The sequence below is a fragment of the Bos javanicus genome, chromosome X, assembly GCF_032452875.1.
Source record: "Bos javanicus breed banteng chromosome X, ARS-OSU_banteng_1.0, whole genome shotgun sequence".
Taxonomy (NCBI): domain Eukaryota; kingdom Metazoa; phylum Chordata; class Mammalia; order Artiodactyla; family Bovidae; genus Bos; species Bos javanicus.
The window spans coordinates 37334084-37356171 of NC_083897.1; the positions used below are offsets into that span (position 1 = coordinate 37334084).

At 39.6% G+C, this 22088-nt stretch overlaps 1 protein-coding gene across 1 annotated transcript in view; it reads right to left on the bottom strand.

Moving 5' to 3' along the window:
* BRCC3 (BRCA1/BRCA2-containing complex subunit 3) overlaps positions 1 to 22088 on the bottom strand; it is a 78435-nt gene that overhangs the window by 49087 nt on the left and 7260 nt on the right. Inside the window, exons 4-7 of the mRNA XM_061408915.1 lie at positions 21183 to 21302; positions 19785 to 19872; positions 10666 to 10754; positions 9071 to 9126 (exon numbers count right to left, since the gene is read on the bottom strand). Of these exons, the coding sequence (XP_061264899.1) occupies positions 9071 to 9126; positions 10666 to 10754; positions 19785 to 19872; positions 21183 to 21302 (353 nt within the window). The remainder of the gene's footprint in view (positions 1 to 9070; positions 9127 to 10665; positions 10755 to 19784; positions 19873 to 21182; positions 21303 to 22088) is intronic.

The window sequence follows — 22088 nt, forward strand, 5'->3', positions numbered from 1 at the left end:
CCTATGGCTGGACTTGCTTCCAGATTAGTTACTAAACTGCTCCAGCAATCTAAACAATTCGTTGGATGGCTGATTCTTGGCATTTTGGGGTTAATAGCTATTTGCACCACTGCTGCCATCGCCGGCGCTGCTTTACATACCTCGATTCAAATATATAGTTTTATCCAAAATTGGACTGAAGATGCTCATAATATGTGAGCTGCTCAGGCTCAGGTAGATGAGGATATTCAAGTGGAAATACAGGAACTAAAAACAGCCATCAAATGGGTCAGAGATCAATTAACAGATTTGGAAAAACAAGTGATACTAAAATGTGATTGGAATTCTACTCAATTTTGTGTTACTCCTGTTCATTTTAATCATAGTGCCTACAACTGGGAACAAATCAAATTTCATTTACAAGATATACATGATAATGCCTCTCTGAATGTACAATTACTGCAAAAGGAAATCTTTGAAACTTTTTCTAAACCTCTGCCCTCTTCCACTAATTTGGAAACTTTAGCTGAACAACTAGCTGATCAATTATCTGGGCTAGACCCACAAGGATGGTTTCAACGTATTATGCACAGCATCGGGTCTGGAACTGTAACTTTGGTGACTGTCTTGGTAATTATACTTGTTGTTTATCATTGTCTTTCTATAAGGGTGGTTAATACTAAACAAACTCAATTGGTCAGGACTTTTTATACAAATATATTAAAATAGGGGGAATTGTCAGGAAGCATTTAACAGGAGGCTTCCTGTGTGCTGTTTTGGATATGTCATGAATCCTGTTCCTTATTAATTCCTGAATATTCAGGAATTAAGAAGAGTTGGCAAGCTGCTCCCACGGCTGAGAATGCATGCATTTCCTTCATTAGTTTTTCCATACGGTGATAAGTAACTATTTACAACCCTCTTCCTTTTTATGAACCATACAGTAAAAGTGATTATTTACAACCCTCTCTGATATGGATTGCCTTATGATAACTTGTAAGTCTGGACTTTTGATTTTTATCTTTGCTGAAAATAGCTACCTTCTAAGACAGTATATATACCCACACTATGTTGAATAAAACAGCTTTGCTCCATCAGAGCTTGGGTCCCCGTGTCTTTCTTTCTTTCTCTCTCTCAGGCTAATTCTTTGGAGTGCAGAAGCCCACTGAGCTCACTTTCTTGCCTGGGCTTCTAAGTCCCTCTCGAGAAGGTGCACTGTGCCTTCACCCCCTTGAGAGGGTGCCTGGTACCTACATGAAGCAGTGCAAGCTCTGTGTCAAGAGCTTTATTGGTTTTCTGCGTATACCAAGGAATATCAGCTTCTCTCTCTCTTTCACTTTCTTATCGTCGACTTCAGACCACCAGGTTTTGGTCCATTAAAGGACCTCAACAGGTATGTAGGGGTATCTCATTGCAGTTTCAATTTTCACTTCCCCAATACTTAGAGTTCAGTATCTTTTCCAGAACAATGATGTTCAGTTCATCTTTTTATGTGCTTACTTGCCATTCTTACATACTTCTTGGTGAAGTACCTGCTCATATCTTCTGCCCATTTTTTATTGGGTTGATTCCTATTTTATTGTTGAGTTTTGGGAGTTCTTTGTATATTCTATATACAAGTCTTTTGTCAGATAAATGATTTGAAATATTTTCCTACTGTAGCTACTGTTTTCATTATCTTTAGTTTCTTTCATTCTGTAGAGTTTTTTTATTTTTATGAGGTGTTCACATATTTCTTTTATGGAAAGTGTTTTTTAAAAAATTTATTGTAGTTGATTTACAATGTTATGTTAGTTTCAGGTGTGCAGCAAACTGAATCAGTTAAATATATATATCCACTCTTTTTAAGATTCATTTCCCATATAGATCATTACAGAGTATTGATTGAGAAGAGTTCCCTGTGCTGTATTCAATTTCAGTTTTTCAGTTCAGCCACTCAGTCACGTCCAACTCTTTGCAACCTCATTGACAGCAGCACGCCAGGCTTCCCTGTCCATCACCAACTCCCAGAGCTTGCTAAAACTCATGTCCATCCAGTTGGGTGATTCCATCCAACCATCTCATCCCCTTCTCCTCCTGCCTTCAATATTTCCCAGCATCAGGGTCTTTTCAAATGAGTCAGTTCTTCACATCAGGGGCCAAAGTATTGGAGTTTCAGCTTCAGCATCAGTCCTTCCATGTATATTCAGGACTGGTTTCCTTTAGGATGGACTGGTTGGATCTCCTTGCAGTCCAAGGGACTCTCAAGAGTCTTTTCCAACACTACAGTTCAAAAGCATCAATTCTTCAGTGCTCAGCTTTGTTTATGGTCCAACTCTCTCACATTCATACATGACTACTGGAAAAACCATAGCTTTGACTAGACAGATATTTGTTGGCAAAGTAATGTCTCTGCTTTTTAATATGCTCTCTAGGTTGGTCATAGCTTTTCTTCCAAGGAGCAAGCGTCTTTTAGTTTCATGGCTGCAGTCACCATCTGCAGTGATTTTGGAGCCCAAGAAAATAAATTCTCTCACTGTTTCCACTGTTTGCCCGTCTATTTGCCATGAATTGATGGGACCAAATGCCATGATCTTAGTTTTTGTATAGTAGATCCTTATTAGTTATCTATTTTATATATAGTAGTATGTATATGTCAATCCCAATCTCCCAATTTATCTGAACCCTCCTTTTTCCCCCTGGTAACCAAAAGTTTGTTTTCTACATCTGTGACTTTGCTTTTCTCTTGCAAATGAGTTCATGGAAAATGCTTTCAGTTCCAAGAATAAGAAATTGTTGGCAAGCCCAATATTCTATAGATTTTCTATCTTTTCCCCTAAAACTTCCATACTGTTTTCAGTTTGGACCTATGATTCCTTTAAATTTTTGTTTGGTATGAGATATAGATTGACGTTTATTTTGTATATGGTAGTCAAACTATCCTCCTTTCTCTACTAAATAGCTCTTCAGTTTTGTTAAAAATCTTTGTGGGGGTCTATTTCTGAACACGATTCTGTTCCACTAATCTAGGTGTTTATCTGTTAACCAATACCACACTGTCTTAATTATTATCATTTCATAATAAGTCCTAAAGCTGGGTAGTGTGATTCCACCAACTTTATTTTTCCTTTTCAAAATGAAGGTTTTCAACTTCCTTTGCCTTTCCATATAAATGCTAGAATCAGTTTGTATCTACAAAATACTCTTGCTGAACTTTTGACTATTGCTCTAAATCTATAGATTATTTTGAGAATTGAAATCTTGACCATTAATCTGCTGAGTCTTCCAGTCCATAAACATGGTATGTCTTTCCATTTAACTAGGTTTTCTTTGATATCTTTCATCAACATTCTGTGGTCTTCAGCATGTAGATTTGATAGATTTTGATACATTTTTACACCTGTTTCATTTCTTGTATTACTGTGTTAAAAATTTGTTTCCAATTTTCTATTGCTAGCATATAGAAATATTCCCTTTGTGTGTTGACGCTGCATCCTGTTGATATCATTTAAATAACTTATTAGTTTTAGGAATTTCTTTATAAATTCCTTGGGATTTTCTATGCAGACAACCATGTCTTATGCAAATGGAGATTGATTTATCTTTTCCTATTCATATGCCTTTATTTCTTGCTTTATTGCACTAAGACTTCAGGCACAAAGTTAAGTAGAAGTGGGCAGAGGGGGATTTTCAGCACCAAACTCTACTTCTAGAACTATTATGATTGATAGACCTTTTAATGTACAGGTCTCTCCAGCTCTGTTTTTTGGAGGTAAAATTCAAAGAACATAAAATTCACCACTATAACCATTTTAAAGTCTGTGATTCAGGTACTTGTACATTCACAATATTGTGCAACCATTACCGTTACCTAATTCTATAATAGTTTCATCACCCCAAATGAAAGCCCATACCTGTTAAACAGTCACTCCCTGTTATGGTCTGAATTGTGCCCCCCCCCACCTAAATTCAAATGTTGAAACCTTAAGCCCCAGTACCTCAGAAGGTGACGGCATTGGAGAAAGGGCCTTTGAAGAGGTAATTAAAATAAAATGACAGTTAAGGTTGGATCCAAGTCCAGTCTGACTGGTGCCCTTATAAGAAGAGGAAACTTTGACATGCAAAGTAACAACAGGCATGCACATGTATGGAGGAAAGGCTACGTGAGGACACATTGAGAAGGCAACCATCTGCAAGCCAGGAGAGTGAAAGTGAAGGAAAGTGAAGGTCGCTCAACTGTGTCCAACTCTTTGCGACCCCATGGACTATACAGTCCATGGAATTCTCCACACCAGAGTACTGGAGTGGGTAGCCTTTCCCTTCTCCAGGGGATCTTCCTGACCTAAGGATTGAACCCAGGTCCCCTGCATTGCAGGTGGATTCTTTACCATCTGAGCCACAAGGGAAGCCCACAGCCATCCTAGTATCTCATTACAGGTCTTAAAGACTAATGATGTTGGGCAGCTATCTCTGTGGTCACTGTATATCCTCCTTAGAGAAGTGGCAATTCGAGTCCTTTGCCCATTTTTAAAAATCGAGGTGAAATTTACATAACATAAAATTATCCATTTTATTTTTTTTTATTTTTTTTTAAACTTTATATAATTGTATTAGTTTTGCCAAATATCAAAATGAATCCGCCACAGGTATACATGTGTTCCCCATCCTAGACACTCCTCCCTCCTCCCTCCCCATACCATCCCTCTGGGTCGTCCCAGTGCACTAGCCCCAAGCATCCAGTATCGTGCATCGAACCTGGACTGGCATCTCGTTTCTTACATGATATTTTACGTGTTTCAATGTCATTCTCCCAAATCTTCCCACCCTCTCCCTCTCCCACAGAGTCCATAAGACTGTTCTATACATCAGTGTCTCTATAAAATTATCCATTTTAAAGGCAACAATTCAATAGAATTTAGTACATTTACAGTGTTGTAAAACCACAACCTCTATGTAGTTCTAAAAAATTTTCATTACCCCAAAATAAAATCCCGTATCAATTAAAGCAACTGTTCCCCATCCTTCCCTCTGACCAACCCATGCCAAACACCAGTCTTTCTGTCTCTATTCTGGACACTTCATATAAATGAAATCCTACAATATGTGACCTGTTTTGTTTGGATTCCTTCACTTAGCATTAATGTTTTCAAGATCGTTCCACATTGTAGTATGTTTTGGTACCTCATTCATATTTTTACGATGAGTAATAGTCCACTGAATGCATATATCAATACTAAATTTTATCTGTTTATCAGCTGATGGACATTTAGGTCGTTTCCAACTTTTGGCTATTGTGAACAGTGCTGCTATGAATATTCATGTCGAAGTGTTTGAGTACCTGTTTTTAATTCTTTTTGGTATATACCTAGGAATAGAGTTGCTAGGTCATATGAGAATTCTGTGTTTAACTTTTTGGAAAACCTCCCTGATACTTTTTCACAGCAGCCTCATAATTTTACATTCCCCACCAGCAATGCCTGAAGGCTGCAATTTCTCCACATCTCTGTCAACACTTGTTATTCTCCATTTTTAATATTATGGTCAACTCAGTGGATTAAGGTGGGATCTTGTTATAGTTTTGCTTTGCATTTTCCAAATGACTAATGATGTTGAGCATCTTTCCATGTGCCTGTGGACCTTTTGCACATTTACTTTGGAGAAATATCTATTCAAGTCCTGTGCCAATTTTTAAGATGTCATTTTATACATTCTGGATACTAGACTCATTCAGATATCAGATTTGCAATATTTTCTCCTATTCTATAGGTTGTCATTTGGCTTCCTTGATAATATCATTTGATGCAGAAAAATTGTTATGAAATCCAATTTATCTGTTTTCTTTTGTTATCCATGCATTTGGTGTCATATATAAGATTCCATTAACAAATCCAATGTCATGAAAATTTCAGTTCAGTTCAGTCGCTCAGTCATGTCCAACTCTTTGCGACCCCATGAACCTCAGCATGCCGGGCCTCCCTGTTCATCACCAACTCCTGGAGTTTACCCAAACTTATGTTCATTGAGTCAGTGATGCCCTCCAACCATCTCATCCTATGTTGTCCCCTTCTCCTCCTGCCTTCAATCTTTCCCAGCATCAGTGTCTTTTCAAATGAGTCAGCTCTTCAGTGTCTTTTCAAATGAATCAGCTCTTCACATCAGGTGGCCAAAGTATTGGAGTTTCAGCTTCAACATCAGTCCTTCCAATGAACACCCAGGACTGATCTCCCTTAGGATGGACTGCTTGGATCTCCTTGCAGTCCAAGGGACTCTCAAGAATCTTCTCCAACACCACTGTTCAAAAGCATCCATTCTTTAGTGCTCAGCTTTCTTTCTACAAATTTTCTTTCATGAAAATTTACCACTATGTTTTCTTCTAAGCATTTTATAGTTTTAGCTCTTCTGTTTAGGTCATTGATTTGATTTCATTTTTATACCTAGTGTATGTGGATAACCAGTTGTTCCAGCACCACTTATTGAACAAACTCTTCTTTCCTCATTGAATGACATCAGCATCTTTGGTGAAAACCAACTGGCCGTAGATAAGCAGCTTTATTTACTTCATTAGTCTCTATGTCTCTACTTTTGCCAGATCCACAAACTTTAGTTAGTGAACCTTTGTAGTAAGTTCTGAAATCTGGAAGTATGATTCCTCGAATTTGATTCTTCTTTTTTGATATTTTGACTCTTCAGGACACTTTGGAATTCCATGAGTTTGAGGATCATCTTTTTCATATCTGGAAAAAGGGCCATTGGAGTTTTGTACGGATTTTACTGAAACTCTGGTAAGTACTGTCATCTTCACAATATTATGTCTTCTGATTCATGAACAAGGGATGTCTTTTAATATATTTAGGTATTCTTCCTTTCAGCAATGTATCCTAGTTTTAACTTTATAAGTCTCCATTCTTGGTTAAATTTTTTCCGAGGTATTTTATTATTTTGGATGCCATCATAAATAGATTTTTAAAGTGTCCTTTTTTTGATGGTTCATTGCTGGTATATAGAAATACAACTGATTTTGAACACTGCACCTTTGCTGAATTTGTTTATCAACTCTAGTAGCTCTGGGGTGTTTCTTTAACATTTTCTATATATAGGATCACATCACCAGCAAATAGTTTTACTTTTTACTTTCCAATTTGGATGCCTTTTCTGTTTTTGCCTAATTGTTTTGGCTGGAACTACCAGTAAAATGTTGAGTAAAAGTGATAAAAGTGGGCAACCTTGTCTTGTTCCTGATCTTATGGGAGAAACCTTTCAGTCTTTGAACACTGAGTAAAATGTTAGCTGTGGGATTCATAAAAGCCCATAAATATTGAGACATGTTCCCTAGATCCCTAGTTTTTTGAGTGTTTTTATTATGACTTTTAAATTTTTCAAATGCTTTTTGTGCATCATGTGTTTTTTTTCCCCCTCTTCATTCTATTAACATGGAGTATTAATCAACTGATTTTCTTATGTGCTGTTGAATTCAGTATGGTAGTCTTTTGTTGAGGATTTTTGCATATTAAAAAGATTATACACCATGATCAAGTGGGATTTACCCTGGCATACAAGTGATGTTCAACATAAGAACTAGTTAGACAAAGATATCACAAAAAATTATAAAATGTTATTATGAATACAGATGCAAAAATCTTCAACAAAATACTACCACACTGAATCCAATAGCATCTTTGGCCTCTGGAAAGAGTTTGAGAAAGATTAGTGTTAATCCTTCTTTAACTGGGTGGCAGAATTAACCAGTGAAGTCCTCTGGTCTTGGAATTGTCTTTGTTGAGATGTTTCTGAATACTGATTCAATCTGTCAATAACAGTAGGGACTCAAAAGATATTGTCTGCTATCTGCTGTTGATAGGATAAGTAAAGCAGCAAACTACTTAAGGTTAGAAAAGTAACAACAGAAGAACAGAAAGGAGGAATATAACTACACTGGGCAGAATGGAGATGAGGTGGTATCAGTGGGCTAAATCCTCCTTTGTGAGAAGAGTTAATATCTAAAATTAGTAAATCAAGAAAGAATATCAAAAGTATGTTATTTAGAGATATCAAAGGAAATATCAGAAGAACTAAAAACAAGATTTGGAAAAAGAAGTCGTTCCTCCTGAGGAGTAAGACTATTGATCATAAAATGTGTACCATTCTGTATTTTTATACACATACATCTATTACTGTGATGAAAACTGTAACCCTTGTGTATGATTCAACATTCCAAACCCATGTGAAAATACAATGAAGTCTTCCCACTTCCTCTCTGCTGCGGTGACTGATGTGTTTTGGTCCGGATATTCATGAATGGTATAGCATTCTATACATACTATTCTTGTACCTTGCCTTTTACTATTTAACAATGTATCTTGGAGATGTTTATGTATCACTCCTGAGCCTCCTATTTTTAATAGCCGAATATTATTCTATTATTTAGATATATCATAATTTATTTAATCAGTACTGTACTGAGAGACATCTGTTCTTTTCCCCAGGTCTTTGCTCTTTCAAACAATGATATTATAAGAAATTGACCAATACTGTAAGAAAAAAATCTGAAGCATTCTTTGCTTCTGTCTCCTAATAAGATATTGAACGTGGCTTTCATCTCTGCCTACTTGGTGCAGGCCACAGTGTATGGCATACAGTAGATACTGTATTTGCTAATTCAGCTTGAACTAAATTTCAATGAAGGAAGTAAGCTAGGTAAACATTTCAATGAGATGCTTTAAGTCTAAAATCAAGTCTATGGCACAGGAAACACAGCTTATACAAATCTGTAAGGCTGCATACTCAGTCTTTGTTTCACAATTCATCAGAGAAAAGAAAAGTTAACAGTGCAACTCAGTTTAGAATAATGCTGGAAAGGAAATCTGGGACAGGGCTGTAATGATGTAATTGCAATGTCCAGACTGCTTATGTTAGCCTAGCTTTGTAGATCCACAGTATCCAAGATACTAAAAAGATGCTAACTCCTCACAGAGATGTTAGTAAGTATAAGTAGACTACAGAATTCTTCACGTCTTACTAATGAGAGAAACATTAATAAAATGAAACAAAACAATCAATTCCCTGGACTGGAGATTAACCCACCAATACATACATATATCTCTGTCATACTTACTCTGAGCTCTTTTGGGCCTGTATGGATTGAAAGCAAGTATAGAGTACCCGTCCAGTCTTAAAAAAAAAAAAAACAGAAAGAAAAAAAGAAATAAAAGTCACACAGAGGATTAGTATTGAAAAAAGTACAGCAACCTAGTAGACTGTAACCTAAAACTCAAATGCCCCTCTGGCACTGGAAGGTTAGAAGAGATTTCTAAAGATGAAATATGCATAAATCAGTTTCTGTAAGGATAAAATACTCAGTCAACATGAAATGGCTACAATGAAACATCTGCTCATATGACAGCAGAGAAATGGTCACAAATGTGAGACCCAAGAAACTGAGGAGACCATTCAGACTCCTTTGTTGGAAACTGACAAACTGATTCTGTAACTATCTGTAATGACAGTAAATAAATTTATAATGCCAAAGCCAGAAGCATTTCAAATGAACTATGAAGTTCAAGATACTGAACTTTAATGTTTTCACAAGAGCGATATTATGAAGACTGTTCACTATGAACATAGGTCCTGAGACTATAACTAATGTACTAAACAACAGAACACACTTGGTGAGCTGGCAAAATTCACACTTGCAGTGTGAAATTTTCTTTTCATTTGCAGTGACACATAGTAAAAGCTCTTGATCAGAACATAAAACTCAAACAGAGGCACTCTAAATAGAGAATGGTGTGTGTGCTAAGTTGCTTCAGTCATGTCTGACTTTTTGCAACCCTATGGACTATAGCCCACCAGACTCCTCTGTCCATGGGATTCTTCAGGTAAGAATACCGGAGTGGGTTGCCATGTCTTTCTCCAGAGGATCTTCCCCGAGAATGGCAAGACTAGCCATTGATTGAGCTGCTTAACTACTCTGAGCTTCAATTTACTTATCCGGAAAATATGGATAATAATAACCCTCAGAGGCTGTTGTCAGGGTCTGAGCATATTTATGTCAAACACATAATCACTAAGTGCCATACAATACGTGATAAATGGTGGCACTTGTTACTATGATTAGTCACCAAAAAATATATAGAATCTGGCCACTTCTCATTGACTCCACTCCTACTGCTGTAGTCAAATGTCCATTATCTCTTCCCCAGTTACTGCAGTTTCTCCCTAACTGGTTTTATGGATGTCATGGATTCTTCACCCCCTCTTTCCCTATGTCCCCACCAGCACCCCCCACCCCAGACCTCACTGGAGGATGACACACGAGTTATCCAAACTAGGATACTTCTAAGAAGGAAAGGTGTGGCCTGAATAGGAGACTGGGGGCAATGGGGTGAAACTGGGACTGATGGAGGCAAGCTGGGACAGAGGGTCGTGTTGCAGCCACACTGACTTCCTCGATGTCCCCCAAAATGTTCCACACTCACCGCAGGGTCTTTTCACTGGCTCTTTCCCCTGCCTGGAATGCTCTTCCCCCAAGAAATCCACAAGACTTGCTCCCTCACTTTCTTCAGGTCCTGACTCAATGACCCTGCTCATTGAAACCTTCCCTGGACATACTATGCAAATTCCCAAAGATCTTTCTCTATTGTGTGTGTATGTTTATACCTGCACGTGCCTACATGCCTACACCCACAGAGAGACATGCACACACAATACCTTTGTATTTTTATCTTCTATGAAGCAGGAAAAGATAAGTCCTACAAAACCTTGATCCATCATCTGGTACATGGCTTGTGTGCGGACATCTGCAAAGAAACAAAGATAAAAATCCACTGTCAGTGAACTCTATCTCCCAGACGTGAAAATATAAAGATACTCAAGATTCAGATTCTAAAAGGACAGCAAGGATATACTGGAATGACAATACTCTTGTCAAAGTAAAAACTTTTTCGTTTGTTAGGGAAATACTATGGGAGTCAGCAATTAAATAATAAAATGTACTAATGATTCTAGGCTGCCTAGCCCATGACTAGCCCTGCTATGAAATGGAGTGTAGAAAGAAGATGGAAAACTGTTAGCCCCAAAACACTTGATAATTTCTTGTAAGAGGACTCCAAAAGAAAATAAAAAGGAAAGGAGACAAAAAAGATTTCTGAGAATAAATTTTTCATGGACAGCTTCTAAAGAAGTGAATATATTAGACCTGATATTAAAGAATGGCAGTGTCGAACTATTACCTAGGAAACCATTGTATAGAAGTGACTGCTATATTTTAAATAGATAACCAACAAAGACCTACTCTATAGCACAGAGAACTCTGTTCAATGTTCCGTGGCAGCCTGGATGGGAGGAGACTTTGGGGGAGAATGGATACATGTATATGGATGGCTGAGTCCCTCTGCTGTCTACCTGAAGTTGTCACAACATTGTGAATCAGCTACTGTTGCTGTTGTTCAGTCACCCAGTCATGTCTGACTCTTTGCGACTCCACTGACTGAAGCATGCCAAGCTCTCTGTCCCTCACCACCTCCCGAAGTTTGCCCAAGTTCATGTCCATTGTGTCGGCAATGCCATCCAGCCATCTCATTAATCTTTCCCAGCCTCAGGGACTTTTCCAATGAGTCAGCTGTTCGCATCAGGTGACCAAAATACTGGAGTTTCAACTTAGCATCAGTCGCCATACCAATTCCCAAGAAGGGCAATACTAAAGAATATGCTAACCATCGGACAACTACACTCATCGCCCACGCTAATAAGGTCATGCTTAAAATCTTGCATGCTAGGCTTCAACAATGTGAACCATGAATTTCCAGGTGTTCAAGCTGGATTTAGAAAAGGCAGAGGAACCAGAGATCAAAGTGCCAGCATTCGCTGGATCATAAAGGAAGCAAGGGAATTCCAAAAAAACATCTACCTCTGTTTCATCAACTACACCAAAGCCTTTGACTGTGTGAATCATAATAAACTGTGGAAGGCTCTTAGAGAGATGGGAATACTAGACCATCTTACCTGTCTCCCGAGAAACCCGTATGAGGGTCAAGAAGCAACATTTAGAACCCTGTATGGGACAACTGACTGGTTCAAGATTGAGAAGGAAGTACGACAGGGCTGTCTGCTGTCACCCTGTTTGTTTAACCTATATACTGAGCACATCATAAGAAATGCCAGGCTGGATGAGTTACAAGCTGGGATCAAGACAGGCAGGAGAAACATTAACAACCTCAGATATGTGGATGATACCACTCTAATGGTAGAAACCAAAGAGGAACTAAAGGGCCCCTTGATGAGGGTGAAAGGAGAGTGAAAGAGTTGACTTAAAACTAAATATTAAACTAAGATCATGGCATCCAGCCCCATTGCTGCTGCTACTGCTAAATTGCTTCAGTCATGTCCGACTCTTAGCGACCCCATGGACTGCAGACTACCAGGCTCCTCCATCCATGGGATTTTCCAGGAAAGAGTACTGGAGTGGGTTGCCATTGCCTTCTCCAGCCCCATTACTGCATGGCAAACAGAAGGGGATGGTGACTGCAGCCATGAAATCAAAGACACCTGTTTCTTGGCAGGAAGGCTATGACAAACCTAGACAGTGTGTTGAAAAGCAGAGACATTATTCTGCTGACAAAGGTCCATATCGTCAAGGCTATAGTCTTCCCATATGGTATGATCAGCTATATTATCAGCCTATGGTATAATGGTTCCAAATTGGTATATGGTTCCAAATCGGGAAATGAGTACGCCAAGGCTGTATATTGTCACCCTGCTTATTTAACTTATATGCAGAGTACATCATAAGAAACGCTGGGATAGAGAAAGCACAACCTGGAATCAAGACTGCCCAGAGAAATACCAATAACCTCAGATATGCAAATGACACTGCCCTTATGGCAGAAAGTGAAGAACCAAAGAGCCTCTTGATGAAAGTGAAAGAGGAGAGTGGAAAAGTGGGCTTAAAGCTCAACATTCAGAAAATGAAGATCATGGCATCTGGTCCCATCACTTCACGGCAAATAGATGGAGAAACAGTGGAAACAGTGACAGACTATTTTTTGGGGCTCCAAAATCACTGCAGATGGTGACTGCACCCATGAAGTTAAAATACACTTACTCCTTGGAAGGAAAGCTATGACCAACCTAGAGAGCATATTAAAAAGCAGAGACATTACTTTGCCAACAAAGGTCCATCTAGTCAAGGCTATGGTTTTTCCAGCAGTCATGTATAGATGTGAGAGTTGGACCATAAAGAAAGCTGAGCACCAAAGAATTGATGCTTCTGAACTGTGGTGTTGGAGAAGACTCTTGAGAGTCCCTTGGACTGCAAGGAGATTCAACCAGTCCATCCTCAAGGAAATCAGTCCTGAATATTCATTGGAAGGACTGATGCTGAAGCTGAAATTCCAATACTTTGGCCACCTGATGCAAAGAGCTGACTCATTTGAAAAGACACTGATGCTGGGAAAGATTGAAGGCGGGAAGAGAAGGGGACGACAGAGGATGAGATGGTTGGATGGCATCACTGACTCAATGGACACAAGTTCGAGTAACCTCCAGTAGTTGGTGAAGGACAGGGAGGCCCGGCGTGCTGCAGTCCATGGGGTCGCAAACAGTCCGACACAACTGAGCGACTGAAATAAACTGATGGTATAATCAGCTATACCCCAATACAAAATAAAAAGTTAAAAGAAAAAAAAAAAGAAAGAAACAGACTCACAGACTTAGAGAACAAACTTATGGCTGCCAGGGCAAAGGACAGGGGAAGGGATAGTTAAGGACTTTGGGATGGCCATGTCCACACTGCTGTATTTAAAATGGATAACCAACAAGGACCTACTGTATAGCACATGGATCTGCTCCATGTCATGTGGCAGCCTGGATGGGAGGGGACTTTGAGGGAGAATGGATACATGTATATGTATGGCTGAGTCCCTTTGCAGTCTACCTGAAACTATCACACCATTGTATGTTAATCGCCTAAACTTCAATACAAAATAAAAAAGTTTTTTTTTCTAAAAAGTGACTACAGTAGAATTAAACACTACATTCCAGGGAACAGAAACAAAATCTCACTAAATGGTTATGTAATTTTTGAATAGGAAATCATAAACACCAAATAACGTTTGAAAGGATTAAAAATTACCAAACACTGAACAGAGGCCAAGATAAAAGGTCTGAAGCCTTCAGACCACTATTTATAGATACAAAAGATCCAGTAAAATGGTGCAGAGAGCATGGTTTCATCTGGTGCCTTATGCCCATTTACCTTGTTTTAGATGTCCTTAAAGAAAGTGAAAGTGAAGTTGCTCAATCGTGTCCAACTCTGTGCGATCCCATGGACTGCAGCCTGCCAGGTTCCTCTGTCCATGGGATTCTCCAGGCAAGAATACTGGAGTGGGTTGCCATTTTCTTCTCCAGGGCATCTTCCCGACCCAGGGATCGAACCCAGGTCTCCCGCATTGCACGCAGACGCTTTAACCTCTGAGCCACTACTGAGGCTCAGATGTTCTTAAAGATACTTTCATTTATACCTTTTTATCTGGATCAGGACTTCTACCTACCATCTTCCTAAGTAAAAAGGGAACTCCTGACATAGATGATTTATGGGCCAAAAGCCAGACTAGGTGAGCATCACTTGCCTACCACATTATTTGCAACTCAACATGTCTGAAAGCACAGACTGGATTTCCTCCACAGGATCTGCTATTCCAAATGCATCCCCTTCTCAATCAGCAGCAACTCCATCCTTCCAGGGGAGAGTGTTCATGGCCTCAGTACGGAGGCCAGAGGTCCCCAAATGGCAGGAGGAAACAAACTTCTCATCCTGCGTTGTCATGGCAACACCTGGTTCTGCGTGAACTTAACTCCATCTCAAACCTTGAGCTCAGCAATGCATTTTTCTCATGGAAGTGTCTTTCTGAAGCTATCGTAAGAAACTATGTATTTGCTTGGACATTTGCCTGTCTTCAAGATTTTTGGCAATTGTTTTATGGCCCGGGGATGAATCACCCTTTGCCAGTGCGATCTCAAGATGCATGTTGTGGGTGAGGTGCCTGGTGCCGCTCTGTTTTGGTTTCCTTTCTCTGATTAGCAACTTGCTCATAGGTATATAGTTCAGTTCCATTCAGTCGCTCAGTTGTGTTGGACTCTTTGCGACCCATGAACCACAGCACACCAGACCTCCCTGTCCATCACCAACTCCCAGAGTTTACCCAAACTCGTGTCCATTGAGTCGGTGATGCCATCCAACTATCTCATCCTCTGTCGTCGCCTTCTCCTCCTGCCTTCAATCTTTCCCAGCATCAGGGTCTTTTCCAATGAGTCAGTTCTTCGCATCAGGTGGCCAAAGTATTGGCATTTCAGCTTCAGCATCAGTCCTTCCAACGAACATTCAGGACTGATCTCCTTTAGGATGGACTGGTTGGATCTCCTTGCAGTCCAAGAGACTCTCAAGAGTCTTCTCCAACAACACAGTTCAAAAGCATCAATTCTTCAGCGCTCAGTTTTCTTTATAGTCCAACTCTCACATCCGTAAATGACTACTGGAAAATAGATACATAATTCCTTGCTAAAAAGTAGCGAGGAGGCACTCTTTCTGCCCCCTTCTGATGTCTGCGTCAGAAGCTTTCTCCATCTCTTTTAGACTTTAATAACACTGTATTATACACAAAAAGCTCTGAGTGATCAAGCCTCATCACTGGCCCTGGATCGATTTCCTCTGGTCTGGGGGTCACGCATCCTGGCGTCAGTCACGGCTCATGGCAGCACCCTTTCACAGGGTCCCCCCCGTTACCTCCCCGCCCTCACTTCCCACCAGTGTCCCCCTCTATCACTCAGCTCCAACCACATTGGCGTTCCTGCTTTTCATCACATACTCCAGCCATGCTCATCCTCAGGGCCTTTGCAGTGACTATTCCTCTCTGCCTGGAATGCTCTTCCCCAAGATATTTGCAAGGCCCATTCTTACTTCCTGCAGGTTTTAGATCCCGTTACCTTCTCCATGAGGTCTAATCATGCACCTTGAAACATAAAAACTCTTCACCCTTTACCTTGATGTAGGTCTTTTCATCAGATACCTTAATTCCTTGTCAATTACAACTGAAAGGCTGAACCCAAAAGATACACTTTAGTCTAAAGGATGGCAGTCTAAGAGAACTTCCTGCAACTGTGTTGTCCAGTTTTTCTTTTAGCATCAGATGGTCTCAAGGCACAATAGAATGCCACTTCCCATTTCCTGGTGTGAAACAATTGCATACATAATCTCTCATTCTCTTAAAAACCTTTATTCTGGGGCCTGTGGTCTCTGTTTCAGGCAAGTTGAGAGTAAATGACAGAAGATGAGAGATGATATGCACAATTTGTCTTTAGAATACGAACCCTGAGTTAGCCATCCCAAATTTTGGTTCCGCCTTCACTTATTCTGGCTCTTGTCCTAACAGAGTTTCCATCTTAGTCTGTTTGCTAAGAAGAGCATGGAAATGTAATATCCAAAAAAAAAAATTGTTTGTTGATGATTCTGAGGAGTATTGACTTGTAATTTCTAGAAGAGAATGTTTGTTTAGGAAAATGTAAATGTTTTAATTGACTGGTTATAGAAAACTGCTTAATTAAAACCACAGCCTATGTTTGTCATGGGAGGTTGATGGGATCCAGCAACTCTGGTGATAAATTAACTAACAATGACATCACTCTAACAGTGCTTCATTTCTTACAAAACGACTGAGCAGGTATCAAAATTAAGAACATACCTACAGTCACATTTCTCCTCTTACTATGCACTTCCAGAGACAGGAAATCGAATGTAAGAGTGACTTAAAAACAGTGCCAAGTCTCATGCGATTTACGATATAGGCTGTGCTATTTCAGCTGCTTCTCTTTTTCTTTTAGAAACCATGAGTAAGTGAAAGTCACTCAGTCGTGTCTGACTCTTTGCGATCCCATGCACTATACAGTTCATGGAATTCTCCAGGCCAGAATACTGGAGTGGGTAGCCTTTCCCTTCTCCAGGGGAATCTTCCCAACCCAGGGATTGAACCCAGGTCTTCTGCATAGCAGGCAGATTCTTTATCATCTGAGCCACCAGGGAAGCCCTTTGGAAACCATGCCCTTTAGGTAAAATTTGGGTAAGTTAGTTGCACTGGTATGATGTAACTCAACTGTCTCTTTCCTAACCACCAAACTTAAGCTTCCTTTTCCATTTCCTGTTTTCATAAATAGCATTCCCACTTCACACAAAGCAGACCCTGGGGAATCTGAGGCCCCCAATTCACAGAAACCTCTGTTCAGATACTGACTCTGCTACTTAGTAGCTGTCTTGTCTGGGAGGAGGCCTTTCAGCTCCCAGTGAGCTTAGTTTATTCCCTTAAGAGCCAGGCAGCCCTCATGATTATCTGAAAAGTGTTTCAAGAAGTAGAGAGTGGTTGTAGAGTCACATGCTACATAATATGGAGACTTAGAATGTTTCCAAGATTTTCAACTTGGATGTCTCTGGTGACTTTGGCACTATCCACCTCAACAGTAATAGGCTAGAAGCCAGACTACAGTGGGGTGAGGAGTAGGGGTGACAGCATTACAATTCTTGTTACACACATACACACCCCATTCTCACAGCCTTCTCTCTCCCTTCCTTTTCTTGAATGGAAAAAAAAAAAATGTCATTTACTCTTTGCATTCATTAACATAGCTAGGGATTCTTTCCCTCTGAAATGTATGTACTGTACATACTTTAAATCAACCTTTTTAAAAATTCATCACTCATTTTTTTTCCAAGGCCTGCTAATACAGGGCCACTGTTTGACTCGATTCTGAAATGGCTGTTTGGAGATAAGCTGTATACAGCAGTTTAGCTGGGAAATGATTTTTTCTTTAGTTCTACTCACAGTTCGACCATACAAACTCTCTTGAGATGGCAGTTGAGAGACCTAATGGATTTTTCTTGTTAATCATTCAAATAGTGTCTGCCCTATAACTTTAGATATTCAGTTGTACTCTCTCTTTGTCCTTAAAAGAGTTTTACTGAGGAATACTGTGGCATCTTTTTTTGGTATTGTAATAAGCATGGGACAAAAATGCCATATAGAGTCTTCCCTCAGTATTTGCAGGGGATTTGTTTCAGGACACTCAATTCCCAGGGCAGATACCAAAATCTGCAGAGGCTCAAGTCTCTTCAATAAAATGGTGCAATATTTGCATATAACCTAGGCACATTCTCCCATATACTTTAAATCATCTATTATTAATATAATACCTGCTGCTGCTGCTGTTGCTAAGTCGCTTCAGTCGTGTCCGACTCTGTGCAACCGCACAGATGGCAGCTCACCAGGCTTCTTTCTCCCTGGGATTCTCTAGGCAAGAATACTGGAGTGGGTTGCCATTTCCTTCTAATATAATGCCTAATACAACGTAAATAGTTGCAAATACTATAACAGTTGCCAGCATGCAGCGAATTCCAGGTGCTCAGTTCGATGAGCCAATGAAAAAATTTGAACGATGTCAGTAATTTCAGTAATTGTAGGATATCAATATTAATTTATCAATTTTGATAAATGCACACTGTGACTATATAAGAGAATTCTTTGTATTTAAGAGAGTCATACCAAAAGAGTACTTAGGGGTAAAGGGGGATTAGGGTCTGCAACTTACTCTCACACACACATGCATATACATACATGTATGTAGACAGTGATACAGCTAATGTTTCAAAATGTTAACATTTGGCAAATCTTGGGGAAGAGTATTCAGGAATTCTGTGTACTATTTTATCAACTTCAAGTCTCAAATTATGTCAAAATCAAAGTTAAAAATACCACTATTCTTGTTGCCACAGGTTCCAGCTTCCAACTTTTTCTCTTCCATCAAACAAAGTGTTTCGATCCATTCCCTGGGATTGTGGCAATAACAAACAGGGTGAGGAAAGATAAATTTAGAGCAGGTTCATTTTAGAAAAGCTCTTCCAGGTGACTGAGAGGTAGCCTTCACCACATGAAGAACCACAACTCCTAATTTGGGGTAATTCATGTCACTGGGTAGATGAACATAGAAGTGTTCTAATCCACTGATGACTATGGCTAGGACAAGAACCTCACAGTGGAAAGACCACAGACCTAGGAGACAGATCTGGTTCAAACCTCAGATCTGCTTACTCCTCACTGACGTGAAGGGGGAGACCTCTAACTCATGGGGTAGAGGAGAAAACATTCATTTCTACAAGTTAAGTTATTCTACGTCTTTCCAAAGAGTCAGGTACAGACAAAAGATGACCATGATTAGAGAAAAGGGATAAAAATCAAAGGAGAGAAAACGATTTTGTTAAATTATACTAATTAGAGGGGTGAGAAGGTAGGTTCAGAGCACCAAGAGCTAGGATGATATATATATGTCAAAGAGAAAAGGTAAACATCAAGTTTGTAAATGTCCCCCTTCACATCTTTGATTCTTCCGAATGGGAGTGTACTAGACAGGCACAATCAGCAATTTTCGGTTACGGTTTATTTATTATTAGTGATAAGATTCTATTTGGATATCAGCCAGTTGTCAGGTTTTAGTCCTGATTTCCTGAACAGTGTCAAAATGGAGCACTGAAATTTTATCTCTGTGAACAACAAATTGATATGACATAAGTCAGTGCTTTTAAAACCGCAAAATGAAAATAAGGACATCTGCTTAAAGAGAGGACTTCCCTGGTAGCTCAGATGATAAAGAGTCTGCCTGCAATGCTGGAGACCAGGGTTTGATCCCTGGGTCAGGAAGATCCCCTGGAGAAACCATAAGCCATGTAGTGGAGAAGGAAAAATGATATTCATTTCTAAAAACAATAAACACTGCAACCCCAAAATACTTACCAACATGTGAAGGCCAAACAGTTATATGGGGATGGGAGTGATACCAACCCACAACTCTCATGGGACGACCTGTCAGTTCAGCCAACCTGTGTGTCTGTCAAGGTATTTTCAACTTGTGGAAACAGAATCCATGATGCTAATAAGGGCTCAGAGAGCATCTTAAAGTTTCAAATAAACCCGTTACAATTTAATGTCAACAAGTCTAAAAAGGTCAAAGGTCAATACCAAAATTTCCCACACTTTCCATCTAAAGACAAAGGTGTTTCTTTTTTTTTAAAAAAAAAAAAGCAGAATTCATTTGGTTTCCATTCTTGGATACAGTTATAACCTCTTAATCCAGTTTAGCTAGTATTTGGATGTCACATGATTAACTTAAGTAATCCTCTATTCTCTCTCTGGTCCAATCTATCCTCATTCTCTTAAGAAGTGCAAAATTTTGAAAAAGTCATGTGGGGGCTTCCCTGGTGGCTCAGTGGTGAAGAATCTGGCTGCCAGTGCAGGAGACACAGAATCGATCCCTGATCCGGGAAGATCACACATGCCATTGAGCAACTAAGCCCACGTGCTGTAACTATCTGAGGCTCTAACTTGAGATAAGAACTCAGCTGAAAAGAAAAAGCTGTCCCCTTCTGTTGCTGGTTCATCTTCCTGCAAATGTCTTACACTGAAACCCAACAGGCCTTTCTACACAACTAAGTCTAAGACGACTTTTTAAGGAATTCCCTGGTGGTCTGGTGGTTAGGGCTCCATGCTTCTACTGCAGCACCATCAGTAAAAGACTGGAAATAACCTCAACATCTGCATGAGGTCAGCTCAACCATCCAGGGCTATGTTATGCAGGCTTAAGAGTGGGTATCTCTCTATATTGGTGGACAATTCTCTAGGTATACTGTTATGTATCGTTACAGCTACCATATGTATTCAAAACTTTGTAAAAAAGAAAACATTCTTATATGTTTCTGTATGCAAAGAATTCAACCATAAAGACACATGAAGATGTGATAGTCCTGGTTATGCCCAGGGAGGAATGGTTGGGGAACTGGGGCATGGAAACTGGAGAGAAATACTTATTTTTTATACACTATTGTACCTTTTAAAAGTTTCTACCATGCATGTTTTCTAGTTTTCAAAGTTACTTTTCAATTGACTAGAAGATTAACTTATTCCAAAGGAATGATAAATTATTAAAACCACTGATGCAAATTTGATTTGTTATGGTTGACCTGTGGAATCCAGAATTGTGGGAAGCAAATGCCCCATCTGATCACTTAACCAAGCAACTGGATCTAAGGGGTAAATATGAGAACTGGGAAACAGTCACCAGGCAGAAAAGGAGCAAACAGAGGAACCTGGAAGCCTAAGAGCACATAAACGCTTCTTATCGACCAGTAAGGATATCTCTGCCTCTGTTGAAGCCGCAGACAGCTGCTCTGGAGAAATTTCCACACGATCCTTCCTCTTATCGGAACGTCGCAGGATGATGACAGAATGAATGTGAACAATTCTGACGGTGTCAACCTACAGGAAAATCCACAGAAATGTTTACTTCTGTCTCTCTCCAATAATTATCTCCTCCTGCAATTAGTGGACACATCGTATTACACTATCAGGTCAAAAAGTAGCCATCTTAGAAAACTGGGATTTTTCTCATGCATGATGGAATGTTTCAAATACATCCAAACTCAATATATACATTTCCAAACAAAATGTGAGATTTATACCAAGGGAGGACTTTGGCAACAATCAAGTAATAATCATTTGATTTCCAACTATGTGCAAAAATACAAGGCTGAGTGCCGACCACCTAACATGTGGTTGCACAGCAAGAATCATACGTGAAACTACATTAAAATAATGCAGTAAATAAATGCTACAGAAGTGCAGAGAAAATGAGTCACTTATATTGAAAAAAAAAAAAAAAAGAAAGCTTTCCAGAAAAGGCAGCCGAGTGTATCTTATCTCCTAATTGTTGTGTGTATGTGCACAGATAGACAGAATTTCCATAGATGCCAAATCAACGTCAGTAAGATGTTTGGGAGACAAACTGGCCAACTGATTGAAATCGAGAACTCGAGGTGGAATGGCAGACAGGCTGAGAAATGTTAGAGTGGAAATATACAAGGTCTCGGGTAGCAAGCCGTGGTCTGCAGGATGACATCCAAGGAAGGAGACTATTGCAGATCGCTTGACCATGAAGTACCAGCCTGTGTGTATGTCCAAGATGGAAGAAACAGACTAGATAATCATTAAGAAGAATCTGCAAGATTTTGGAGCCTATGCAGCCTAAGTGATGCAGGCCAGGAA